The sequence below is a fragment of the Eptesicus fuscus genome, chromosome 19, assembly GCF_027574615.1.
Source record: "Eptesicus fuscus isolate TK198812 chromosome 19, DD_ASM_mEF_20220401, whole genome shotgun sequence".
Classification (NCBI taxonomy): domain Eukaryota; kingdom Metazoa; phylum Chordata; class Mammalia; order Chiroptera; family Vespertilionidae; genus Eptesicus; species Eptesicus fuscus.
The window spans coordinates 28,313,994-28,341,508 of record NC_072491.1 but is presented as its reverse complement, the minus strand read 5'-3'; the positions used below and the strand labels follow the sequence as shown (position 1 = coordinate 28,341,508).

General features: G+C 42.0%; 1 protein-coding gene across 1 annotated transcript; it reads left to right on the top strand.

Annotated features, from left to right (window-relative positions):
- On the top strand, positions 1-24,678 carry DERL1 (derlin 1). The gene is made up of 8 exons (XM_008143352.3): positions 1-379; positions 11,750-11,861; positions 14,945-15,009; positions 16,052-16,078; positions 16,636-16,731; positions 17,831-17,883; positions 19,411-19,521; positions 22,487-24,678. Exons 1-8 carry the CDS (start codon positions 227-229, stop codon positions 22,623-22,625), a joined length of 756 nt encoding a protein of 251 aa, XP_008141574.1. The 5' UTR covers positions 1-226; the 3' UTR covers positions 22,626-24,678.
- Positions 24,679-27,515: the final 2,837 nt, after the last annotated feature.

Genomic DNA, 27,515 nt, shown 5'->3' with positions numbered 1-27,515 from the left:
TCCGGTCGACGTCGTCCGCGGCCGCCGGAAGGGGAAGTTTCGCCTCCGAACGCTCCCTCGCCCGTCCGAATTCGGTGGCGCCACGTCCGTCGGTCTCCGCCTTCTGCACCGCGACCTGGGCGGCTTCCGCCTCGACACCTTCCACTCTCGAAGCCGGCCGCGTCGAGAGGGGGCCGGGACGGGGGGTCGGGCGGCTGTGCGCATCCTGGCTACCTAAGAGGCGAAGATGTCGGACATCGGGGACTGGTTCAGGAGCATCCCGGCCATCACGCGCTATTGGTTCGCCGCCACCGTCGCGGTGCCCTTGGTTGGCAAACTCGGTCTCATCAGCCCGGCCTACTTCGTCCTCTGGCCCGAAGCCTTTCTCTACCGCTTCCAGGTACTGACCGGCGACCAGGGGAGTGGAGACTACAAGTCCCAGGCGGGTCGACGGCGGCAGAGCGTAGACCCACAGGTTACGAGTGCGCGATGCCTCCTGGGATTTGTAGTACGACCACTCCAGCGATTTAGGGCGGGGTCCTGGGGTGCTGGGGGGCTAAGTGGCGGCAAAGGGATCTGGAGCAAGGGCCTGGATACCTGAGGCATGGAGGCTTGGATTTGGTCTGCCCAAGGGGCTGATTTCGTCCTTCTATTAAGATTGTGCTCCCCGCACTCTGCAGTCAGAGAAGGAGGCAGTGGGAAGGGAGGTTTTTGTGATAGTTGTCAATCTGCTGGACGCTGGTGATTAACAGCGTGGGTTTTACCTGAGAGCAGGTGCCCTCTGACCTTGCTTTGCCACGTGGGTGGCCTGCGGCTGTCATCTTACCCAACATCCATCAGAGTTCTTTTTATGTTAATGAAGTGGGTCTTTTGTTTTTGTTTTTGCTTTTTTGTAGGAGTGGTTTGAGGTCAGAGGTGCAGAGAGTGAGTTTGTTTATCTGCTTTTTCATGCCCTGACCTAGTATCTGTCATGTAGTGTTTGAATATGCAAAGGAATGAGTAAAGAGTTAATTGCTCCAGAAATAGAAGGCTTTGCTATTTTTTTAAGCACCAAGGAAGCAGTCCAGAATAACATTACTGGCAAGAGACTATTTCCTGGAGATTGTCTTTACTCACTGGATTCTGTGATTTAAATCTTTAATCAGTGGCAGGTCAGATATTAAGATCTGACATTAATTTCAACACGTTACTTGGCCTGTGGAAAATACTTTTTGTCGAACCCCCTCTTCACTGGCTGTTTCTTAGTCTCCTTTGCTGGTTCCTCATCTTTGTGACCTTTAGATGTTGTGATGAGCCCCAGGGAGCAGGTATAGGACCTCTTCCCAGCTGTAGGTGATCTCATTTAACTTCATGGCTTTAAATACTTTGTATAATACAAACATAGTTATTTTAAGTCCAGATCTGTCTCCAGATGTCCAGACTTGTACATCCAGCCATCCATTTAAATTACTATTTGAGAGACTGATAAGTATCTCAAACTTAATATGTCCAAACTGAAACCCTTTTCCCCTTTGCCCTATAAATAAATAGAAACGCCATTATTACAGGAGCTCAAGCTAACAATCACAGAGTCATCTTTGACTTCTCTTTTTCTCACACTCTGCAGTCTATCAGCAAATTCTGTTTACTTTAGACATATAACCAGAATACGGTACTTTTTCATTCTTCTTTGCAACCATTACCATTCCAGCCAGTTCCTTTCAATCTTTTCTCTAGACAGCTGGAGTGATTCTTCTAAAACATAAATGAAGTCCTGTCAGTCCTCTGCCCAGAACCTTCCAGTGTTTTCTCAACTCAATGAGTGAAATCAAGTCCTTTCAGTGTCCTGCAGTGCCTCTACCACCTCTGTGACCTCAAATCCTCTTACTCTCCATTTTGCACATTAGGGTCCTCAAAGGAATCCTAGCTATTTCTTAAGTAGCTAACTCGATTTCTCTCCCAGGCTGTTTGCACACTTTGTTTCTGCTTGAGAGAGATAACCATGGCTTCCCTCCTTACCACCTTCAAGTGTTGGCCCAAATGCCATCGTTTTTTGGAAAGGCCTTATCTGATTGCCCTTCTTTACTTTGTGTTCCTTACCCTTAATATTTTTTGTACATATCACCCCTTGGTATTTTGTTAGTTCACTTACCATCAGAAAATAAGGCTCTATGAGATCTTTGTCTTGTTTAGCACTACCTTCCCCCCCCCCCCCCCCCCCCCCCCCCCCCCCGCCCTACACACACACACACTTAGAATAGTGCCTGTCACATAACAAGCAGATGCTTGCATGGACATAATTGAGCTCTGGAGGTACAATTGTGAATAAGACAGAAAAAGTTGCAGTTCCCATGAAGAAAATAAGAGAGAAGCATGCGCTAGAGAGTGACTTAAGGGGTGGATCATTTGATAGAGTGCTCCAGAAAAGCCTCAAAAAAGATATCTGAACTGAAATAGGAATGGTGAGGAGCCAGCTTTGGGAAGCTCTGGCTCTGGGAACAATCTTCCATGAAGACGGAATAATAGTAAGCTTAGAGGCAGGCACTAGAAACAGAAAGAAGACTGGATAGTTAGTACAGAGTCAGCTGTAAGGATGAGGATTGAAGATGAGGACAGAGATAGCAGGGGTTAGTGCAATAACACAAGAATGGAAAGGTAGGCTGGGGCTAGATTATATGGGACTTTGTGGTTTGAACTTTGTTTCGAAGACACCCACAGGGCATTGGAGCCTTGGAACAAAGGAGTAACTAGATTGCCTTGACTACTCTGTGAGAAGGACTTGCTATGTGGGTGGGGGAGAGGAAAGAATCAAGTTAAGAAGAGAGGTGTTGTTTTTGGACCAGAATAGCTGTGACGATAGAGAAAAATGGATGAATTTGGGAGTTGGACAGTATTGCAGCTGAATGGATATGGTGAATGGGTTAAGGAAGCAGAACTCCAAGATGTCACTGTTTTCACAGTGGGTAGTGGAGACTTATACTGAGACTAGAGGCCTGGTGCACGAAATATGTGCATTGGGGGAGGAGGGTGTCCCTCAGCCCAGCCTGCACCCTCTCCAATCTGGGACCCCTCGAGGGATTTCCATTGGAATCAGTCCTAAACGGGCAGTTGGACATCCCTCTCACAATCCAGGAGTGATGGTCAATTTGCATATTACATCTTTATTATATAGGATAGGATTGTAAATATTTAGGGAGCTTAGTTTGGGGATGGGGGAAGTTCTGGGTGAAGAGTTATCTTTTGAATTTGATGAAAAAACTATTAAAATTCTCCCTTTTCAACTACAGATCTGTTGCAATGTAAAACATCACTTACTAATTTTACTTTTTTGAAAAATAGTTTTCATAAAAATTGCTCTTTCTATTAACATGTAGTGGATTTATTGTTATTATCCTAAATAAAAACTTAATTTTCTCAGTGGTTAAAAAAAAGGTTTATGTTTTGGCCATGTTAAGTGTAGAGATAATTTTTAGGCATCCAAGTGGAGAAGTTAAGTAGGCAGTTGGCTATTAGAATATGATTTGGGTCTGCAGCCAGAACTGCATACTGCTTTCTACTTATTTGTTTTGGTAAATATTTGTCGACTGATTGAACAGTGTTGTACACTTCGTGCTTGGTGGCATGTTGGGTGATGTGTGTGCAGGAGGAGCAGTGGCTATCAATCATTTTGTGGGAAAGACCTGGTCAAAACTGGCTCTTGACCCTCCTTGCAAAATCTTGCTCACTTGTCTAGTCAGATTAGTAAAATGAAGACTTTCTAATGGACCACAGGCGCATAATGTTAAAAAAGGCATGCTGATTAGAAAGTCATTCATGTCACACCTTCTGTGTTTTCCCCATATTCCTTGCCTTGTTCTTGGGTGTTTGTTATCTTGAGCCTGGGAGAAGCTGCTGGCAGGAAGCAGAACAGTGCACTGACTGCCAGGTGTGAAAGGACCAATCTTTATACCTTTTTGCTCCTGCTGTGACGTGCCCTAAACCAGAATTGAACCCGGACCCTTCAGTCCACAGGCTGATTCGCCATCCACTGAGCCAAAACAGCCAGGGCTCTTACCCATTCTGGACAAGTTTAGCTTTCAGATCCTCCTGGAGGAACTTGTTTGCAAATGAGAGCTGAGGTGTGAGGACAAACAGCATGTGGTGTGCTTTCTGCTAGAGGCTCATCTTTTCCTTAGAAGCTGGATTTTTAACAGCTTCACATAAAGATGGGGCTGATTGATTTAGTTTGGTTAGATGTGTTTAAGACTCACTTTACTGTTGCCCACAGTTCCTAGTCCCTCACACTTAACACCTGACAATCAGATTGTTCACTGTGATCAAATGCCTTCATATTGATCCCTGATTAGCTAGTAGAAAGGTGGCAATTTCTTGTTGCTCCAGTGGTTTCTGAGATTATGTTTCCCGGGGCTTCCTCTACAATGTTAGTTTATTTATTTGGACAGAATAACATTACCCCCTTCCATCTGTATTGTGCTTCTCCATATATTATCTCATTGAGCTCCCACAGTCACCCTGAGATATGAGTTATCCCAGTTTATAGACATAGTTTCTGTTTCTGTTTCGGTGAGTTGATCTGAGCTCTTGTTTAACTCATTTGCATAATCTCTACCAAAACACAGGTAATTGTTAACAGTATTGAGAGTGATTTCTTCCCAATCAGTCATAGCAAATTATTTGTCTTTTTCTGTTGGTGTAGAAAGACTATGGGATTACAAGTAGTTGAGTCATGGTCTTTAGGCCTGACTGGTTGTATGCTCTTAGGCAAGTTATGTACCCTTCCTGAGCCTAAATTTCTTAATTTACTGAGGACATGTATATAGCCAGCACCGAGGTCAAAAACAACATTACCTAAAAATGGGGATAATTTAGTACCTGATGAACTCTGTCCTAAGGGTTTACTCTATTCTAATTCCATTGATTATAAGATGCTCCATCCATTTAATGCAACTTTTGGAGGGAGAGGAAAGTAGATATTATATTTAATGAATATATTGATAGATATATCCTGATTTCAGAAACACAAAAATGATATGTTCAAGTTGAGAAAATGTTATCTACTTTATACCTCTATTATATAAAACATATAGAAAACTGTTTGCAAAGATCCCAAATAGTCCAGTAAGTAAACTATTTAGAAATAGTGCCATTTTTATTTATTAGGAACTCTCAATTTGTTTAATTTGTTGCCAAGAATAATAAGAAATGGCACCAGTCAAACCTGTGATTTGATTTGGTGCCTATATTTGCCAACCCCTGACAGCAAGCCTAGCTGCTTGATTTATGATTGTACCTGGGAAGGAAGACAAGCACACACTAACCGGAAGGACAGTAACTTGGTCTGTAGGCTGAGCAGAGTAGCCCCAGGGTTTGGATTAGAATGTGAGTGGCAGGTGTTTTGTTATGTAGTATAGCTTTCCAATCTTTCCTTAGCAGTCCCGTCTACGTTAGACAGTTCTTTGGTCATAGATAAGGTTGCCTCTTAGACCATAGCTTTGTTTTTTAATTTTTTATTGAGCTATAGTATACAAATAGGAAAGTACAGTATATGTGTTATATATTTACAGCTTGTTGAATTTTCAAAAACCAAATACATGTATGTAGCCAGCTCCTAGATCAAGAAACAGCATTGCCAGCACCCCCAAAATGTTCCTACTGCTCCCTCTGGCCACTACCTCCTCCAGGGGTAGCTAGTATCTTAACTTTTAATACCAGAGGTTGTTTTTGCCAGTTTTTTTACATGCTCTAAGTGAAATTATACAGTATATATTCTTTTCTTTCTTCTTTTCCAAGCTTATACCTTTATTTTATTTTTCTTGCAGTACACTGGCTATAACTTCCAGTACAATGTCCAATAGAAGGAAAGGTAGCAAACTTCCTTGCTCTATTTCCAACCTCAGGATTTGAAATCTGTCTCTGCATTTATTTATTTATTCATTCATTCATTCTTGAGGTAACATTAGTTTATAACATTGTGTAAGTTTCAGGTGTGAAACATTATGATTTGACATCGGTATATAGCACAGTAACTATCATCTTTTTGATAGTACATTTGAGAGTCTCCCATATTGTTGCATGAGGCTATAGATTGCTCATCCCCAGATTGTTCCTTCCTGGGAATAGACCACTGTTTATTTACCCATTCTACCAGTATTGGACTTTTTGGATGGTTTCCAGCTTTGGCTAGAATGCATAGTGCTGCTGGGAACATTCTGGTGCATAACTTGGTGAACATAGGTATGCTGAGTAGAATTGGTGGCTTCTAATAGCTCTTTCATTTGTTTTTCTTCCACACCTAGTGTGTCAAAAAAAAAAAAAAAAAGCTACAGTTTGCTAATATCAGCATTTGGCACATGAGTGCTCTTCTTTCTTAATTGCTTGGTGACCCAATCAGACTTTAACTCCAAATCAACCAATCCTTATTGTTTCAGAAAAAAACGGAGTTTTTGTTAGTTTTTAAAATTTCCACTCTAGATTCTGGATGGCAATTGTGATTATTTCAGTGGCAGATCGTTTGGGAGATTTTAGGTCAAGAATGGCCGAAATAAACATTCTCTGAACAGAGGTTGTTGGACTAAACTGAAGAACAGTGTCTTATGGTTTTTTTTGAAGGTCTAATATGCCAGTGAACACGTGGGCTTCTTGCCCTTGTTAAGTGAGCAATTGGGCGGATTACCTAAACTCTAATGAGGGGCTGGCTTTCCTCATGGAAAAGCTGGGTGATTATGGTTCTGGCCTTGGGATGACGGTGGTTTAAAATGAGATGCTCCCCTCCAAAGCTTCAGGCACATGAGCCACACAGACCTCTGCCTTCAAGTCGTGGGCTCTTTGCGCTGCACCTGGCTGCCTGTAAAGGGATCCATGGAGACTTTCGGGGTTGAAGACATACCTCCATCACCCCCAACCCAGAAAATAAGGCCTTTTCCTTATTGTAATGGTTTACATATCAATTAGAGGAAAGGAGGGGGTTTAGTTGGGTACTTTCCATGGGGATTTCAGAAATTCTGTATTACATTGTGTCCTTCTGAAGAGACAAACTATCTCTTGGTGTTTTCAAATTATAATTTCAAAGTAATGCAAAAATAATAAGACTCTTAGATCAATGAAAGCAAGTATAACTCAAGGGTAAGCTTAATGAACAGGGAACAGAAGTGAGGTATTTTGACAGAGACTGATTTCCAAAGAACAGGTGCACACAGTGGCTAAAAATAGTGTTGTGTTGTCAGTGTTAGTGAAAATGTAGTTAGAAAAATAACCAAGGTTTCTTTTCTAAAATCAGGCCCCTAATAACTTACAGAAATATGGGGGTAGTTTAAAATGTGCATTTGTAAAAACCCGATCAGTGTGCATCTCCTAGAAGATTGTAATCCTCATACACTCACACATAAACAGTTTTTTTTACAAAGCTTCTTCTTAATCCACTTTCCTAATTCCAGCCTTGTACAAAGTCTGTGAGACAAGGAAGGTGGGAGTCACAGGACAGATGGCATTGGGTAGATGAAGACACCAATTCCACGGTCCAGACTTTTGCAAGGCCCCATGGCTACCTCAGAGCCAAGGCCAGGGCTTGCTTGCTTCTGGTCTTTACTCCCAGTGTTTTTCATAGGCAGGAACAATCAACTTTATGTAAGTATATTAGTATTGAAAATGTTTACTAATTGTAATATACCTCAGAATGGTGATGTCACTTGTGAGAGGCATTGTAAAAGTAGGGGTTTAGTATCATAAGCTCTGGGGTCAGGCTGCGACAAAACTCTGACTCTACCACTTACTAGCTATTGCTTAATCTTTTCTCATCTATAAAATCCACCTCATGAGTCAATGCATGTAAATGAACAGAATAGCACACTAGTTTTTTGTTGTTTTTTTTTTTAGAAATCATTAGCCAAAGAACAGCAAGTATTAGTATATCACCCCCTTCTATGGTGGTGATTGAGGCTCAGAAATGAGATTGATTTCTTCAAATCATTGGAGAAAAGATGGGTTACTCTATAAATAGGTGTAAGCTAAGACTTTAGGTCTTCTCAAATCATTTCTAGTGGTTTTTTTTTTGTTTGTTTGTTTCCATTAGACTATACTGTTTCTATGATAAAATTGTGAATAAACCGAAATGAATGTTAACCAATTTTGTTTTACTGCTTTAATATACAGTTCTTGCAAAGTCACTTTTGGGGATTTAAAGTGCATTTTCCTTCACGGGAATTAAGCTCTGTGGGTCCTACTACTTGGAGAATATAACTTGCCAGTTCTGTGTCTGGTCAGGCCCCATCACTGATGTCCTCTGTTGCAGCCACACCCCAATTCTTAGCAATACCCTCTCATTGATTGTGCTTTTGCCATTCTTTGGGACTTTGTACTCATTTTTCCAAGACCACACTTACCCTCCCTTGCATCCACTCTTGCTTCTCTGGGCAGCCTCCCTCACTGTCAAGAACTTCTTGAGCATTAGCCATGCCTTTTGTGCTTGTGCAGTAAGACACATAGCTAGCTCTCAAGCCAAAGCCAGCATTATGCTGGCATTTCCAAAAGTCTGGAAAGCCATCTATTTCCACCACTATTATTTAACATGGTCTGGAGGTACTTGCCAGTGAGTTAGACAAGAATGGAATAAGATACACCATTTTATTTATAGATAGAGTTCTATACTTGGAAATCCCAAGAAGCTCAGTTTTCAAATATTACAAACAATAAGAAAACTCAGCTTTGATGAGATAGAGATAGAAAGCAGAAGCTCTATGGAAAACTATAAATGCTGTGAAAGTCTTCTTCCTGGCTGGTATTATATCTATATCACATTATATCACATTGATATAATAAAGATATTGGTTCTAGTTCATTTAGAAAAATAAAATACTGAGACTAGCCAAGAAAATTGTGACAAGTGTGGGAGAAAAACAGGAGGGGATCATTTAATCATATACCTTTACCAAGTATGAAAACATTTTGTAAAACTAATAATTAAAGTAGCTTGGTGTTGGTATAGGAATTCAGTTCCAAACAGAATAGTTTACAAGTAGACCTGAATATAAAAAAGGAATAAATATATGATAAAAGTACTTTTTCAAATCAATGGAGAAAAGATGGGTTACTCTATAATTAGGATTGGGAAAACTGAGTGACCATCTAGAAAAAATAAGTTAAATCTCTTCCTTACTGCTTAGGTAAACCAGGAATATGCTAAAATAAACAGCACTTTTATCTTCTTGGAGTGAAGAACCTTGTAAGCACGATACATTTGCCTACATGAAGTTAAACTTTATGTGTCAAAGTATGGCAAAAATATCATAAATGTTTAAGGCTAATGATAGTCCAGAAAATATTTGCAGTGGCGAGAAAGGGACATTTTTATAATACGTAAAGAAATGCAAATCTAGCAGAAAAATGAAGAAAGGAAATGCTGAAGTTTTAAAACCATAATTGGTGAATATAAAAATGCACTAACCGGTGCAGGTATAGAGAGAAGACAGGCATTAATGTACATTTTAAGAGGAAGTATTAATTGGTTAAACATTTTTATAGACATTTGGCAAAATCTACCAAAATTAAATGCAGACGCTGATATAGCAGAATGACTCACAGAAATTTATAATTTATCTCATGTGTATATGTATTTGAGAATATTCATTGTAGAATTGTAACAGTTTACATGAAGTTTAGATATCAACATGAAAGGAATACTATGAAGGCAATAAATATATTTTTCAAGGGAATGAAACAGGTACAGAACAGTGTGATATAAGATAGGATGAAAAGGGATAAATAATAGTAACACATTATTATTTCTTGAAAGAAATACAAGAAACTGATCCGTTGTTGCTGGAAAGGCAACTGGGACACCGAGGATCAGGAGAGAAGCTTACCTCCTATAATATTTTCTGGTGGGGGGAAAATTAATATTATAAAGTCAAGTGTCTATATTGCCTAAATAGCACAATGATTTGGGTAAAAATTTTCTTATTTTACTTTTACCTTTTGAGTATGACATTTTTTGACAAGGTTTGTCACCTGAGTAGTAGTAGTATTTTCCTAAATAGAGATGTTACAATACTGTTGGAAATTGTCTTTGTAATTAATTTTTGGCAGGCTTAACTGTATGTTTGATCCCTGTAAAGACTAACCCTATACTTCTACAGTATTGATTTGTGTTCAGCTTGCTTAGGACTGTTCATTGCTTATTTTATGACTAGAGGCCCAGTGCACGAAATTCGTGCACAGAGGGGGCGGTGTCCCTCAGCCCAGCCTGCACCCTCTCCAATCTGGGACCCCTCAAGGGATGTCTGACTGCCCGTTTAGGCCTGATCCCACCGGACATCCCTCTGACAATCCAGGACTGCTGGCTCCCAACTGCTCGCCTGCCTGCCTTCCTGATTGCCCCTAACCGCTTCTGCCTGCCAGCCTGGTCACCCCCTAACCACTCCGCTGCCAGCCTGATTGATGCCTAACTGCTCCCCTGCCAGCCTGTTTGCCCCCAACTTCCCTCCTCTGCTGGCCTGGTCACCTCTAACTGCCCTCCCCTGCAGGGTTGATCGCCTCCAACTGCCCTCCCTGGCAGGCCTGGTCCCTCTCAACTGCCCTCCCTTGCAGGCCTGGTGCCTCCCAACTGCCCTCCCCTGCTGGCCATCTTATGGTGGCCATCTTGTGTCCACATGGGGGCAGCCATATTGTGTGTTGGAGTGATGGTCAATCTGCATATTACTCTGTTATTAGATAGGATAGAGGCCTGGTGCATGGGTGGGGGCCAGCTGGTTTGTCCTGAAGGGTGTCCCGGATCAGGATGGGGGTTCCCTTGGGGCATGGGGTGGCCTGAGCGAGGGGCCTGTGGTGGTTTGCGTGCCCCCTGGCAACCCAAGCGGAGGCCCTGGTATCTGGAATTTATTTAGCCTCCTGCTTGCTCCGTGGCCGGCAGCCATTTCTGTTGGGGTTAATTCACCTTCTATAATTGAAACTTTGTAGCCTGGAGTGGAGGCCTAGGCCGGCCAGGGCAGGCGGAAAGCTTGGCTTCCTCCGTTGCTGGGGGCAACCCTGGCCTGCTCTCTCCAGCTCTGTGGCTGCCGCCATTTCTGTTTGGATTTGTTTACCTTCTATAATGGAAACTTTGTAGCTTGAGTGGAGGCTTAGGCCAGCAAGGGCAGGCGGAAAGCTTGGCTTCCTCTGTTGCCTGGGAAACCTTGCTCTCTGTGGCTGTAGCCATCTTGGTTGGGTTTATTTGCATACTTGTGCTGATTGGCTGGTGGGCGTGGCTGGTGGGCGTGGCTTTGGGTGTAGCAAAGGTACGGTCAATTTGCATATTACTCTTTTATTAGGTAGGATGTCATTTTATTCCATTGATTTGTATACTGATGTGATTGTAACTGATATGAGCTTTCCTTAGGTCATCTTCTTGAATAATATTGATGGTGCCCCTTTTTGTTTGTTTTTGTTGTTGTTAATCCTCACCTGAGGATATTTTTCCATTGATTTTTTTTTTTTTTCTTTTAGAGAGAGTGGAAAAGAGAGGGAAAGACAGAGAGAAACATCAATGTGAGAGAAACACATCGATTGGTTGCCTCCTGCACGCACTATGACCAGGGAGGAGCCTACAATCAAGGTACATGCCCAGAATCGAACCTGGGACCCTTTGGTCAGCAGGCCAACGTTCTATCCACTGAGCCAAACTGGCTAGGGCAGTGGTGCCCCTTTGGTAGCACTCATTATTGAGAATGTCTTGCAAGGGTTAATTTTGTGTAGTTAAAAGAAAAAAAAAAATAACCAGGCTTAGAGAAACTAACAGCTGTGTTTATTTTGATCTGGACAGATTTGGAGACCCATCACTGCCACCTTTTTCTTCCCTGTGGGTCCAGGAACTGGATTTCTTTATTTGGTCAATTTATATTTCTTATATCAGTATTCTACACGACTCGAAACAGGTACGTTATCCATAATTGTTGTAGGTATTGTTTCTTTTTAACTTGCTGAACCATATGTTTACTTGGAGGAGTTTTGAGGGCAGTTAGCTTATGTAAAGAGATGGCATAATGAGAATAAGTGCTCAGGAAGTGGTAGCTGTGCCAGGACTGGACTAGGCACTGAGACTATTTGATTTCTTGTCCTCCTAATATCCTTATGAGATATAAGTAGCAGTGTCCCTATTTCAGAGCTGAAAAAAAACCCACAACAAATCCAGGGGTTTTCAAATCTTGCGCATGTCCTTAGTGGCTGTGCTATTTGCCCTCCACTGAACTTGACATCTTACTCATTTCTGTCACACAGCAGACCTTGTCCTTTAGTGCACAGTTGGGCTGAAGTGTACATGTCTCCTAGATTGAGGTTGAAAAACAATACCTTATGCAATTAGAAGCCTAGACTTATTCTCGGTAATCAAAACACTCAACTTTAAAATATACAGCCAGGATTTAGTGACATGGTAATTTATCAGCTATGACTCCCTATATGATGTTATGGATAAGCTCTCTTATAAAAATCTTTTCTTACAAGGTTTCTTGCAGATTGTTATTTATTTCCTACAATAGCTTGTATGCTGTTCTGAGTTGCTTATCCTGGGAAGCAGTAAATTGATACTGCTGTGTCAAAATGTGAGCATAATGATTTTGAAAAGGCTGGCTGACTTCAGATTTCATAAACCTGCTGGCTATTAGCTCAGGATGGAGAATTCTGAACCATCCTTAAATCTGTCAGCTTGAGCATGGTGAATCAGTCTCCTAACTGCAGGGAACTACAAGAATGGGCATTTATGTGTCAAATACAATCTTTCCTTAAATTGGTATTTGCTACTATGTGCTTTTTAAAAAGAAAAACATCATTACGTTAATACTGTGTCAGGCCATAGACTCTTACTACTGGGAGAGACCGAGCCCATTTTCTTAGTGTTGTAGAGAACAGGAGCTTCAAGGAAGTAAAGTGAACTTAACGCACAACAGGATTCTAAGGCCATATCAAGGGTTTGTTCCTGAAATCTACCAGAATAGATGATTTTCATTCTCCTTGTCCCAGTGGGCCCTGATTAGCATTCTACCCCTCTGATATAATTCAATTGAGGATTAAGTTGTTGTGATAATGTTTCTTTTATACCAGTAGTAAACTCTAGGTTAAGTGTAGATGACCTATGACCAGTTTTTAAAAATTTTTACTATGGAAAATTTTCAATTATAAAAGTAGAAAGGTTAATAATGAACTTTTTTTCTTTTTGAAAAAAATTCACGTAACATAAAGTTCACCGTTTTAACCATTTGAGAGGCTATAATTTTGGAAAGTTCTTAAAAACCGAGTCATACAATACATGGCCCGTGGAATTGTGATTATCATCTTTCACCTACCATCGTGTTTTCAAGCTTATTCCTTTTTATTGCCAAATAAGATTCTATTGTGTGGAAAAACATTTTGTTTTTCCATTTATCAGTTGATGGACATTTGCCTCTTCGGTTTTGGGCTGTTATGAATAATGTTGCTGAGAACATTCATGTGAGAGGAACTTTTAAGGTCTTTTCATTTAAATAAGATTTTACAGACAAGAAAACACTGGTCTGGAGAGGTGGTGACATGCCCCAGAGTTCACAAGTAGGTGAGATAGCACAGCCAGGACTGCAACCCAGGTTTGTTCTTTTCCTTCCTTCACCATACAACCTCAAGGAAACATGGGACAAAATGTTTGCCATAAGCATATTGTCCTGGCTGAATTAAGTCTATAGCAGTGCTGGCTTATTTGTATTTTTTGATTTATACCAAAGACTGCAATTGGAGGCCAGTTAATTTGTAAATTCCCAGTTGCAAGCTTGCCAAAGAATAAAGTACTGTAGTTTATGTGAGTATTTTAAGTTTTCAATCTAAAGAACCCTTAGAAACCACAAAGCCAAAACCACATAAAAAAGAAGCAAAACTATCATTAAAATTCAGAAACACTTGTTAGAATTGCAGCTCTGATTCATCCGAGTGATCCCTTCCATTAAGCATCCTTACCACTGTGGCTAAAGTGTGCCTTTGACATGCCAGGGGAGAGGTAAAGGGAAAAAGAAGAGACATTTGTTGGAAATTTATTTATTATAGTTTTTTTTTTTTTCTATCTTTCTGACACTTGTCAGGATTGTTTTAAATTAGAGGGAGGTAAGGTAAGCGCTTGAGCTAGAGTGACCTTACAGTCACTTGTTTCTTTTTTCTGTCTCTCTTCTAGTCTTCTAGCCTAATGCGTGAGGACTCCCCTTAGAAGGTAGAGCTAGGCCATGTTGATTTTTCTGCCCAGGAATAAGACAGAGCCTGGTATATGGTGCAGTGACAGGAGCCCTAAACTGGTAATTAGACTCCACTCTGCTTCTAACAAGCCATGTAACTGCTCATTTAGCTTTATTTCCTCATCTGTCAAAAGGGGATCTAGGTCTTTCCATTCGACCTCACAGACATAGTATGAAGGTTAAGAGTCAGAGGCTATGGAAAGGTTTGGCTGCCTCCCATTCTCTGTCCCCCATAACGCTCTCTTGCTGGAGTGTAAGCTCAGTAAGCCCAGTGCTGGACCAAGTGGAAGTGCTTACTTAATCCTAGTAAGTACCTCCCAGCATAGTCCTGCTGCGGTAGACACACTGGTAGGCAGACAGATATGGTTCCTCCCCGACAGAGCTGACGGTCTAATGCAGGGAGAAGGGATTAACCCAGTATCACAAGTGCATCCTGGTGTCATGATGAGCCATGACGGAAAGCCTGACAGGCTGTGATGGCGTCTCGGCATCTCTGGAATCGAGTCCTCTCTTTGGGTCTCTTTTAGTCTGAGGCCATCAGAGCATGGTACTTACTGGAAAACTCAGGTTAGCCTTCCTAGGTGACTGTAGTTCAGGGTTTCATTGAGACATGGATTTAGTTAGTTTTAAAAATTTTATTGGAGAGGACTGATTTTAAAATATTCTCATTTTGGCTTCTTCTATGATTTTTAAAGCATTTCTCTACATAGAAGTGATTTGTTTTCTGAATTTCTGAACCATGACATTTGGCTTATTTTTGTTTCTAGGAGCCTTTGATGGGAGGCCAGCGGACTATTTATTCATGCTCCTCTTTAACTGGATTTGCATCGTTGTATCCTTCAGTTTATTGTTTTGGGCCAGAAAGAAACCAGTTTTTCTGTGTGTGTGTGTTTTTTTTTCAGGTTTGGGAAAACAGTATTCTGTGAGACACTTCAAATGACAGTATTTGCATCTTTGTTTACTGCAGTTAATAAGAATCATTGAAGTTCTTTTTAAACGCTGTAGTAATTCATAGAGCCCCTGAGTGATGCAGTCTCTTGCCATCGTCTCTGTGGGATTTGCCCACATTTGGTTGCATTTTATTACTGTTCCCTCTTCTTGATCCCAGTTCTCTGTGTTCTCATGTGTGACAGCTTGTTGCCTGTGCACAAAGAGGCCCTGGGCCCTGAGACAGCTTTTGAAATCTGTGGTCCTGATCAGAAAATTAATTTACAACTGGCATTCTTCTCTGACCTCTTTGCTGTCCTTGTCTTGGGGTCCTAAGTAGTGATCCAGTCCCTCTGTAAGTACCCGGCTCTGGGAAACGACACGGCATGTGTCTCCGCTGTGTTTCAACCACAGTTGTCGGCAGCCCTCCAGCTGCAGATCTTCACAGATGGCGAGAGACGCAGAAGGGACTTAGTGGCTCAAGTCCTTGCTTTGGGGCTTAGCTTCCATCGACACATGGCCAAGAGCCAGAAAATGTGGCACTTTGGATGCCCTTTTCCCTCCTTGAAGGGAAGAAAAAATAGTTTGGACTTCAGCCACACTGTGGAGCCCTGAACATGTAGAATCATTATTTGTTTCAGAGGGCACAGGCATCTCCATCCTCTATTTAAAGGAGCAATGCTAAAGTGCAGAGGCGAGGTGAGGGAAAGAGGACACAGGTGACCAAACTGAGTCATATGCCAAAGCAGGTAATTTCCATCATTTCCTTGTCATCATATAGACTGATAGAATATTTGGAATGAAGATTATTAGACACCTTTGTGCTCTGGATGTTTTAAGCCACCTGAAGTATATAAAAGTATGTTCTTTCAGAACACTGGAAGGAAATGAACTTTTACTGGGTGCAGAATGCTTTCTTTGTCTGATCTTTAACGTTACAAACCAAGATTACTGGCTTAGCAATGGACATGCAGGTAAGTTGCGACTCTCCATTTGCCCTTTTGTATGTTTCAGATACACAATTAAAGACCTTTGACAGAAGCTGAAATTGCATTAACTATGTGGTTAATTATGTGATATTTTGAAATAATAGAATTATAGTTGTTTTTATTTTGAAGATCCTACATGAGTTAGCTAAGCCATTACTTTTCTTACTCATTTCTGGCTCTTTTATCATGTTTGAACATTGAGAATGATGACTATCCAGTATTTTTTTTATGCACATAAAGGATATACATTTTATAAAAATTTGGAATATACAGTTAGTAAAGCTTTATGCCTACTTTTGACCCTGATATTTCTGAATCTGTCTAAAATAATATAACTGCTATATTTTATTATAGGACTTTGTTGCATACGTTTATGATTCATTAGAAGGATATACTTACAGTTTTGATGAGTTGAAGTTCTTTTTGCCTTTTGAATGGCCCTCTAAGGGTTTGTTTGGAGGGGGAGGTGAAAAGGTAGATTCATACTAAGCCTCTTTTTAGGGCCCCTGGAGCCTGGTCCTTACATGTTGATTATTTTGCAGTTGCTGATGATTCCTCTGATCATGTCGGTGCTCTATGTCTGGGCCCAGCTGAACAGAGACATGATTGTGTCATTTTGGTTCGGAACACGATTTAAGGTATTGTAGCCTAGTTGGGAAAATTTCCTTTTCATTTGTCTATAGAAATCCCTCTTCAGCCCAGAGATGTACTTTCTGATTCGTCCAGAAGAGGTCAGTGCAGAGCAGTGTACCATAGGCAAGCCCCTTCTTGCCTTCTCAGTCCCCCTGTTTCCTCAGCCAACCCAGAGTCCTTTGCTGATTGTCACTTCTCACTCCCTCTGTACGTCAGGCCCCTCAGCCATGTGTCCCTGAGAGATCTCCTGTCTGTGTGTGTGGCAGAGAGAGAAAGAAAGATACTCATGTGAAATGCTCTCTTTTAATGTCTGTTCTTATCACTCCCTGTTATATATTTTATAATTTGGACAAAATTTGTTTTTGTTTGCCCTCAAACACTTACTTTTGTGCTTTCTCTCACAGTTTTCCACCTGTAACATTTTAAAAATTATCTTACTCCTGCAAATACTATTTGTTCTTAACATACTTATTTCCTGAGTCACCTGCCTGGAATTAGTTGTGCCTTGGGCTTCTGCAATGTTTTGTGTTTACCATGTTCTGCCTTCACGTTATCTAGGTATAACCCTTTCTTTACTGGTTTATAAAGTTCCTTAACTCTTGGTATGATGTCTTGATTCTTGTAAGGGGCTCAAGTGTTCAATTTATCTGGAGAGCTGTCTTATTTGGGAGAGTATTAGTTCAAGATATCAATGTATAGAGAGGTAAAAATTCAACTAATTTTGTGAAATATGCAAAAGGAGAACCACAAAAGATGGGGTATTTTAAATTTACTGGTAACAATATGCTGGTTGGAGTCATGATGAGATTCTATTATGGACCATGCTTTTAATAGGATAGGACACTCATCTACTTTCTGGATGACAATATTAATCTGATTGTATTGCATTTGAAACTATCAGCAAGGAGTTCTGTCTCTCCAGTAACTGATCTAGGGAATAAGTATAATTTTAGATAGGAATGATGCTAGTCTGATCTGAGAAATTTTGGGTATGACTTTTCAAAGGATTTATTAAAGCCCTTGTCAGAACATTCTTACCCATTCCTGCCCACTCTGTATCCCCTTTAAGTGTGGTTACTCACATGTGTATCTATTCTTTTCTAGGCCTGTTATTTACCGTGGGTTATCCTTGGATTCAACTATATCATCGGAGGCTCGTAAGTGATAGTAGATTTATTTATTTATTTGTTTTTTGAGAGGCAACAACCATTTATTTGAATTCAAAAGAAAAGCTATTTGGAAAGCACTGATTCAGGCAGAAAGCCAAATAGTGTTCCCTGTTAGATTTATTTAATTGGAAACTAATCCTTGGACGACTTCCATTCTTTTTTATCTTCCTTCTCTAATTTTTATGAAACTTTAAAGAATCTCAACATTGATGCATTGAAACCTTGTCTTACAGAATAATTTTATTTTGATGTAATTGATTAAATTGTAGGGCTTTAAGTACATTTTAGCATTGAGTGATAGTTTTTTGTTGTTAGTTTTTTATGACAGTAGGCTTCCATATACGTGTTTTTGAATAAATATTCATTTCTGGTTCACTGTTCAGATTGAGCAAACAGATCTAATTTGTGTCTGAACTGACTATTCTAAGAACTATGCCTACAGTAACTGTATTCTTTAGTCTTAATGCCTTGGAAATGGCTCACCAGTCACAGAAATGCATATTCTCAGATGGGAAGTAACTGGGTGAATAGTAGAGAAGTTTTGACCAAACAGGGTCAAATTTCTAGTCTGGAATTAGGATGAAGACTTAGGAAAACCTAAGGAAGAGGATATCAACATGCAGCTATTCTGAGAACTCCCATTTCTTACACTACAACATATTTTTAATGTTTCAATCGATTCTAATAGTACTAGTCCCTAGCATGTTTGACATATTTGCTCTGTGTGGTCCTAACTTCTGCTGCATACTGATAGGGAGAAGTGAATGAGTCAAGCAAGCAGACTGTTTAGAGAGCAGCTACTTATGAGCTTGGTAAAGCCACCCTGCTCCCCAGAAGGACAGCTGGGAGCAGTTGCACATGCTGTTTGTCCCTGCCAGAATCGTGTTACAGTGAAGACAGACAGATATGCAATAGTACGAGTGGATCTATAAAACCTTGCAGTGGCCTCTGTGTAAGCCATGGGAGAACTGAAGAAGGTCAATGCTTATTTTAGGATTACAAGGTGAAGGTCACATTTCCAAAGTGATCTCCGTGATGGCTTACACCAGGATACAGGAAGCGAGGGCGAGTGCTTACTGGCACCAGGAATGGGGAGCAGGCGTCTCTCCTTTCCTTGCTCCCCATTCTTCTTTCTTGCTGGTCTTCATTGTTCACCACGTTTTGCAATACAGTACTCGTACTTGGAAGATTTCAGGAGTTTGCAGCTTCCCCTACTCTTAAGGCAGGAAGTAGCAGAAACAATATTTTGAGGATGGGCTAGGACTTGAAAGAGATGTTAAAGGGGCAGCTGGCCTTGAGGAGCACAGACCCCACTGGTCCAGCAGGCCTGGTTTCCCTTCTCCCTCAGGATGCATTTGCCACTCAGACTACAGCTCACTGTCAAGCTGTCCCAGGTCCCCAGGGAATCACAATGGGCTGCCATGAGGATCTCCTCCCTGTGCTGTTAGTTAAAACTTACTGCTGCTCACTTCACTGCTTGAATGTCTTTAAACTAATTTGTCTCTCTGTTTGCAGGGTTATCAATGAGCTTATTGGAAATCTGGTTGGACATCTTTATTTCTTCCTCATGTTCAGATACCCAATGGACTTAGGAGGAAGAAATTTTCTGTCCACACCCCAGTTTTTGTAAGTGTTTTTTTCCTCTCTCGTTTAACAATCATTTTACTGTCCATGTTCTTATGTATCCTGATAAAAACTCGAGGAGGAATAGAATTTACCTCTCTGTCTGATGGAAAAATGTGAGCCAACAAATGAGTTGCCCTGGTCACAGAGTCAGGGAGCCAGGAATGAAAACCACAGCTCAGTCTTCTTCACAGAGCCTTAGCCAGGGGCCACTGAGGCTAGAGCCAGCATCACGGGGAGCTATGGGCAGCGCCAGTGTGCGCAGCCGCGGGGCCAGGATGACAGGCTGTCAGTTTCTCCCAAGAGTTTGGGTGAGGATGGGTGATGGGGATAAGTTAGCTCACTGGTTAGTAAGGTCATAGTTTTCTATTAAATATTACAGATTATATTATTTATGGAACTTTTCAGAATTAAAATGAGAGACTTGAGTTTGTATAGTCCTCTGTTTTAGGGTTTACTCAAGTGAGGAGGCCGAGGACACTGCTTTGGCTTTGAGACAGACTTGGGTTGGAATCCCATTCCCCTCATTGACCAGTTTTGATATTGGGAAACTTAGTCAAACCTCTGAGCTTCAGTTTGCCAGTCAGTCAGTTGAGGGGAGCCCCAGCTCACAGGACTGTTGGCAGCACGGTAGTGGAGCCTCAGTAAATACAAGTTCTGGGCCTGTTCCTGACATTGGCATGTAGGGTGGGAGAGATGCTGACACACTCAAGCTACAATGTAAGTAGTATGACCATTGTGTCCGTGAAGCAAAAGACTGCCTGGCAGTCACGCCCAATCTCCAGCTGGGGATATGCAGTAATAGCTTGCACTTAAAAGCTTAAAAAATGCACGCACCAGCCCTTTTCACATCTTGTATGTTTTAATGTTTTGTAGTTTGTCATTCTTACAATTCTTTTATAGATTAGGGATAGGTTTTTAAAGGAATTTTATTATAAATATAATATACAGAGAAGTACACTATTGTGTTTTTTTGTTTGTTTTCTCCTTTAAGAGCATAAAAAGAAATTTGTTTCTCTTCTGAGTCTTGAGTTGCCTCCAGGCTAAAAAAACAAATGACCAATCTGCTTTCTAATTATCAAAGGACACACAATAACAGCAGGCTTGGATTTTTGATCTAGGTCTGTCAAGTCAGATGGCAGATGCATCCATTAAAATAAAAACGTGGTGCTTTGGGGAACAGCCAACAGTTACTATACTTTAAATGGTCATATTCTATGTTCAGGGCTCGGAGACATTTCTCAATTGTGGGCAACAAAGTATAGGGGATTCTGTGGCAGAAACGGCAGCACGTGGAGCCTGCCTTGCATTTGAGCTCTCTGCTGGTGGAAGCCCTTCTGTTATGTTTTGCATAAAGATCAGATGACAAAATGTAGCTCCTTGCAAAAACAGGAACTGCTTTGAAATTACCATAACTTTTTGTTGATTATGTGTAATTGGGTGTCTTTTTATACTAATTACTTGCATTTAATTTCACTGTCTGTTTAAGCAATGGAGATGGCTTCCATATTGTCTTACAATAAGAACCAAAGCAAAACGGCCCGAGCACTGCCTGTTTTAAGTGTTCTATTTTATTATGCACTATGAAGGAGCATTATCATACCAGAACGTCACGGATATCCAGAAACAGTGCTTGGAAATGCATTTTGATTTAAAGCTAGAGCTGTATTCGTTGAAAGGGGAAGATGTGAGTTATAGAATTCTAAGATGCATCACCATTCTGCATTCCATCTAAGAAAGTAGGCAGACCCTTTTCTCTGCTGAATGCAGTTATTTTTCTGTTTAAAAGGGGGCCATTGTCTTTTTGGGAGGGAGCATGAAGGCACGTGGGTGACGGCTGCAGTCCCTAACTGCTGTCACTGGAACCACCCTGTGTGTCCCGCTGCAGCCTGGGGTGTATTGGGTGGTGCAGGGTCCAGGCCCCAGAGCCAGGCTGCCTGCGTTTGAATCCTGACTGTCAATTTAGAAGAGCTTTACTCAGTCTTGCCTCCGTTTTCCCTTTTATGGAATGGGGTCATAGTAGTGCCTACCTCCTAGGACTGTGCAGGTGAGATGAATTTACTAACATGTGGTACCTGGTGTAAGGGAAACACTGTATGTATGATAAGGTTGTGCTCTGCGGGCAAGTCACCCCTCATGGTTTAAACAGGTATCATACACGGTCTTCTTCAAGCAGAACTTTAAACTGAAGATCTGGTGTGTAGAATAGGTGTAAACATAGTCTTAGTTTCCTAATAGTTAAGGAAGGGAAATCTTTGGAAAAACTGAGAACCTGGACTTTTATTTAAGTTTCTTAGCTGTTCTGTGACTCTTAATTTATGAAACTATAAGGTGGCAAACCAGCTAACTTGTTTGGGCTTCAACTTTCCCACCACCTATGAGATGAATGCAGTTGGAGGGCAAGTGATGAGTAAACTTTAAAAATATGTGCATACCTCCAGGACGTAATGCTGCCTTCTCCAGTGCCCCCACGGATGGACGCTGCGGGACGCAGTTGCGTGCATGATGGAGACGCCGTGTGGGGCTGAACACAGGCTGCACATTTGGCCTTGGAAACTGAATTTATTTTGTACCCTTTGATCCAGATGCATATTATCAAAATGCAAAAACACTACAAAATAGGTGTTTTTTTTCTGGTGGCTGGGCTTGTGGAGTAATATCTTTGTTTTTGTACTGTTCTGCATGAATTATTTTGCTAATCAGAGAAAAAAAATTTAGAATGTAAAATTTAGCCGAAAACAGTAAATTTACAAAGCCTGAAAGTGAGTGCTTTCTCTGGTCAGGGCGTTGAGCTAAGTGCTGAAAAGGCAAGTTAGTAAGACATGGTACTCAGCCTTCCATTGGCCACAGCCTAATTCAGTGTGACAGACGGGGATCACCGGGGAAGGGAGCCGGGGCTAGATGGCCTGACAGCCCTGCAGAAGTGACTTTGTTGTCTTCTCTCCCTTTGTTCCCCGCCTTGCTCCAGATACCGCTGGCTGCCCAGCAGGAGAGGAGGGGTGTCCGGATTTGGCATGCCCCCTGCTAGCGTGAGGCGAGCAGCTGATCAGAATGGTGGAGGCGGCAGACACAATTGGGGACAGGGCTTCCGACTTGGGGACCAGTGAAGGAGTGGCCTCCAGCCTGCCCACCAGCCACTCTGCTCAGATGAAGTTTTCCTCCCAGTGCTGGGTGTGCTCAGCAACTGCGTCCCAGCAAACACTGGTGGACCTGACCCACACTGAATGTAGTCTTTCCGTACAAGACACCATTTTTAAGTCCTGAAGAAAATATAAGTGTTCCTCAAGTTTCGTGATTCTCATTCAAGTCCTTTCTGCTATGAAGAACAAACGTCAACTGTGCAAATTTCAGAAATGACTATGGTTTTTGGTGTCTCCTCTTCCTTTTTCATCCGAATGATGGGTTTTGCTAGGTCCTGGTCTGCTGTCACCAACCTGGGCATCTGCGATTGGGCCACCAAATGCTTGTCAAAGGGACTCTTACCTCTTTCTGACACATGCCTCCCTTTTCCTTTTTCCACCCCCCAGATTTGCAGCTAGAGGAGGTTGCTCATAAAATGGTTCTGCCTTTGACAAGCTCTCTTATTTATTGACTTTTGCCAAGACTTGGTCACGGAAACCTTGTTCAAACCTTCTTCCCCTTTGGTGGCAGAGCTGTAGCAGTAGCGGAGAAGATGAACAGGGGACCAAGAGCTTTTTCTCAGCTTTGCAATCCTGTGACCTGGTATCAGTTGCAGCCACTTGCCAGCTCTTCAGATGTTTTGATAAAAAAGCACCGCTGGGTCAGCGATGGTCACAGATGGGTATTAAGGCATGAAGGTGTTGCTAGGCACTTTTTTCCTAAGTGACCACAGCTATAGTGGAGTTGCGTCTTACACAGGGGCTAGTTTTAAACTGTGGTGGGATAATCCCTTTGCATCTGATGGGTGAGGCATCCTGGCTGTATGTGAATCCAGAGTAGCTGGGTTGTATTGTGCTAGAAAATTCCAAGTCACACTTCACCGGGAGATTCTGTCTTTGAGAGGCCTCTGGGTGCTGATTCCATTTCATTCTCATTCTGGCCATATGTTTACTAAATAGAGTGGTGGGAAAATCTTGTGTCCTTTTTAAGATATCATTTTTTTGGCCTCTCTTCCCCCTTTTATGGCCACATACATCAGTTAATTGTGAGGAGGGTGTAGCTCCTCCGTATAAAGATCATATTTTAAGAGCTAATGCAAGCAAATATGAGTCACATCATTTTGTGTTGTAATGGCTTTAGAATCATTGTGACTGAGGGTCTTTATCATATTGATTTACAAATGTACATGACCAACATAAATACCCACAATTCCTTCTCATAGGTGGAATTTTCCATCAGAGCTAGGCCTGTCACCGAATAAAGGGTTTTGAACATGTTCCACACAGTTTCCTATTTGATGTTTTTATTCCGGAAGCAGACTGCGAGGAGCAGCGTAGAGTGGCTGCCATACTTCAGACAACTTTTTAAAAAGGCTTCGGACTTGTCGATCAGGTTTATTTTTGGGAAACTGCGCTAACAGGATGGCTAGTCTTCGCCCCACTCTTACACTGTGATGTGTTATCCGAGGAAGTGGGGTTTGAAAACAGCTCCTCCTTTTTAATCAAGTTTGTGTGTATTTCTCCAGACTTAGTTTATATGGTCAAGTAGAAGAGGGGGCGGAATCTGAACCTTAACTGTCAGATGTTCGGCTGTTGGCCTGTGGCCACTATAAGATGCACTGGTGAAGTGTAGAAGCCATTTTCCTGTTACGTTGCATGTGCACTCTGTGCAGGAGTGGGAATCACTGTCAGGAGGGACTCACGGGCAGTGAGCTGGAGTCTCATATGCCCTCTTAGCAGTGCGACTGCCGAGAGCAGAGGTGTTGCTAAAGGTTCTTCAGGTCAAGGCAAAATGTTCCTTAAATTCGTCTTCTTAAATGTGTGTAAGGAGCTGATAATTTTATTAATCTTATCTGGATTACCTATCTCCTGGGAATAATGTTAGCTAAGCAAGCTCTAGAGATTGATTTGGCAAGGCAAGATGTGACAGTGGATTCTCTTTATGAATGAAAAAAATCCTTATTTTGTGTAGAAAATTCCCTTTTTGTAACTAATCGTTTTTATTGGTAAAAAAAATTGTAAATTAAAATGTACAACTTGATGGTTGTCTGTCAAAAGTTTCTGTATGTCTCCTCTGCTCCCTCTTTGAGATACTGCATAATTTCTGTAACCAGCCATCTCTTGGGCATTTAGGAGTGTCCAGTATTTGTTGCTATTATAGTGACATAGCAGTACTTCTGTCCACATGTTGGAGGATTCATCCCTGGCTTTTAGTTGGATGAAGCGGGATGTTTTGGAACATTGCGGGAGACAGCTGCAGAGAGGAGGAACTGCAGACCAGATGACTGAATTTTCAGTGGTTGCTGTGCCAGGTATAAGGTTAAGTGTAGGTATAAGGTTGGACTGAACCAAGCAGTGGGATTGGGGCCAGGGCTGGATTGAAGAGCCCTCCATGAGAGAATTGCTGGGACTTAATGAGGAAGAGGATGGATTATGCGCAGGGGTTTCCATTGGACATCAGGTCTCGATATAAGTTTCCCATAGAAACAAGACTGGTTAAATAATGCTATTTATAGGTATTGTTGGTGCAGCACATTATAAATAATTGGGTGCTGGTGGACCAGCTGGGAAACCTAGCCACTATGGGTGTGTTTCTGTAGAGAAATACATAGTGAATGCTAAACCTGTGAATTTGAAAGTGGGCTTTTAGAACATGATTTCTTCCTGAATTGGGGACAGCTTTGGAGAAGGCCCTAGTGAAAGAGAAACAATTCTCAATTGATGTTGCTCACTCTATCCCCATCCTTCAGGTCCTTCCGAGCTTAAACATCATTGCATCAAGGAGAGGCCTTTATAGATCTGAAGGTGAGGTAGAATGTCTCCCACATGGTCCACTGGCACCGTCCCTGCTTTATGATGTCATCACACCCATAGTCCTATGTTTCATGTCTCTCCTGTGGTCTGTTAGCACACCTTACCATGGTTGTAGGCCCAGCACTTAGCACAGCGCCTGCCTCGTACAGGTGCTTCTCTGTTTGTTGCACTCACCTGAAAGCTGGACTGGGTAATGGGTTGAGGAGGAACTTGGCCTGCTTAGGGAGAGAGCTAATAGCCTGGTCTCCCGGGAGCTCCAAAGGGTTTTTTGTTGCTTATACAGGGGAATCATAGTCTTCTGAAAGAAGATATTAGAGGAGGTTGGAGATGTTAGCAAGAAAGGATTCAAAATTGAGATACTTTTTAAAAAGCAGTTAAATAACTTCTGTCTTACAGTGTGTACTTATCTGAGCATGGGTGTGAATACTTAGGGTGATTTGGGCAAAGGAGACTCAGTGTAGACTAAAGGCAGCAAGAACAATTGGGAAAAGTAACTGAAGGTGTGCGTTTAACTTTTTCTCCCCCAAGCAATTCCCCTATGGCCTGCCCAAATGCATATGCACTGAGAAAGGAGAAACTTGTGCCAAGTCACTGTCATCCAAGCCAGAGTGACCCACAGCGAGTGCAGAATTGAATTTAGGTACAAGGCTTAAGGATCCCTTAGGAACTGTCCACTAAGCTCGATTTGTCCCTTGATGCCTTACGCTGACCCAGATGAATTTGATCCTTCTCTTCTCTCTGCCAGTGTGTTGGCCTTTTCCTGAGGGCAGGTGCTGACACGGTGAGTGTCCCTGTTAATTAAGGGCAGTCACGGTTAGCCTAAGGGACATGTGGATGTTGATGGTAACCATTCGAGAGAAGAGCAGTAAACCTGGCTCTGAGGATGTAAGATGCGGCTGTCCCCACGGCAGGCCCTTGTCACCTGGAGGGAAGGGTTTGAACTTTCCTGATCCCTTCCATTTCTTTGATAACCAAAAGGACTCTGGTTAACTTCATCCAAAGGGACTTTATTGGAAGGAAATAGAACACCTCATAGATTCCAAGGGTCTACTGAAAAAGCTGACCTGGAAAGGAACCCACAAGTTCAGGTGGCAGGAATGGATCTTACCCCATCTGCTGGCTGTCAGCTCCACCTTGAGTTTGTGCTTCCATCTTTCCTATTAGGATTCAACTCCCAGTCTTACTGGCCTAGCTTGGACTATGTGCTTCCCCTTGGCTAGGAATTCAGGGGAAACCATTAATGACAGTCCCATTAACACTGCCTGTAAGGGGGAAGAGGTAATTATTATTTTTCCAAAAGCAAATCAAAGTGCTCTTGTTTCCTAAGAAGCGGGCAGTAGATGCTGAATGCCTGTACCACCCTTGCTGGCCCACTAGCACACGTTAACCACATGCGTGGCTTCCTGGAGGAGCCTCTGGCTTTGCCTCATTCCAACCCGGGAACAAGATAGCATTTCCTCCCATCTCCTCACTCAAGCTCCTGTGCAGAGCAGGAGAAAGCAGGGTAGATTTTGCTGAAGATTGGGGGTGTGGGGGAAGGGAGTGGAGAGGTTGACATTGAACATCACAGGGAAAGAGACTCCTGCACTTGAGAGCAGGGGTCATGTGTGTCCACCTATCACATCCCCACTACCTAGCACCCAGCTGGGCTTGCTTAGGCTTCTTGAGATAATATTCATTGAAGGAATGAATCCATTTCATAACCTAGATTCTCTTCAGCTGTCACCTGGCTCCCTGCCTTTCTCTTCACCCTTTCCCCATATGGCTTTTACAGGGCCCTCTAATGTCTTGGTCAATTTAACTCTGGCTCTAAAACACTACACTCAGCAAAATAAAGGCCTTGTAATTAATCAGACCTCCCCACCTTGGAAAGGCTTCTCAAAGGTATTCACCAAAAATGAAGATTGGATCAAGGAAGCAGGGCAGTTCTAAAAAGACACACACACACATACACACACACACACACACACACACACACACACACACACTAAGCTTATTTCATCGTGTTTATTTCAAATTATTTTAAACATTTCAAATGTTGGATTATTACATAATCCCCCAAAT

Bases quoted from the DNA above. Each gene is read 5' to 3' on its own strand.
- DERL1 (XM_008143352.3), top strand. From the start codon at position 227: ATGTCGGACATCGGGGACTGGTTCAGGAGCATCCCGGCCATCACGCGC. The intron at 11,862-14,944 runs GTACGTTATCCA...TTTTGTTTCTAG, and splicing joins TTCTACACGACTCGAAACAG to GAGCCTTTGATGGGAGGCCA. The intron at 17,884-19,410 runs GTAAGTGATAGT...CTCTGTTTGCAG, and splicing joins AACTATATCATCGGAGGCTC to GGTTATCAATGAGCTTATTG.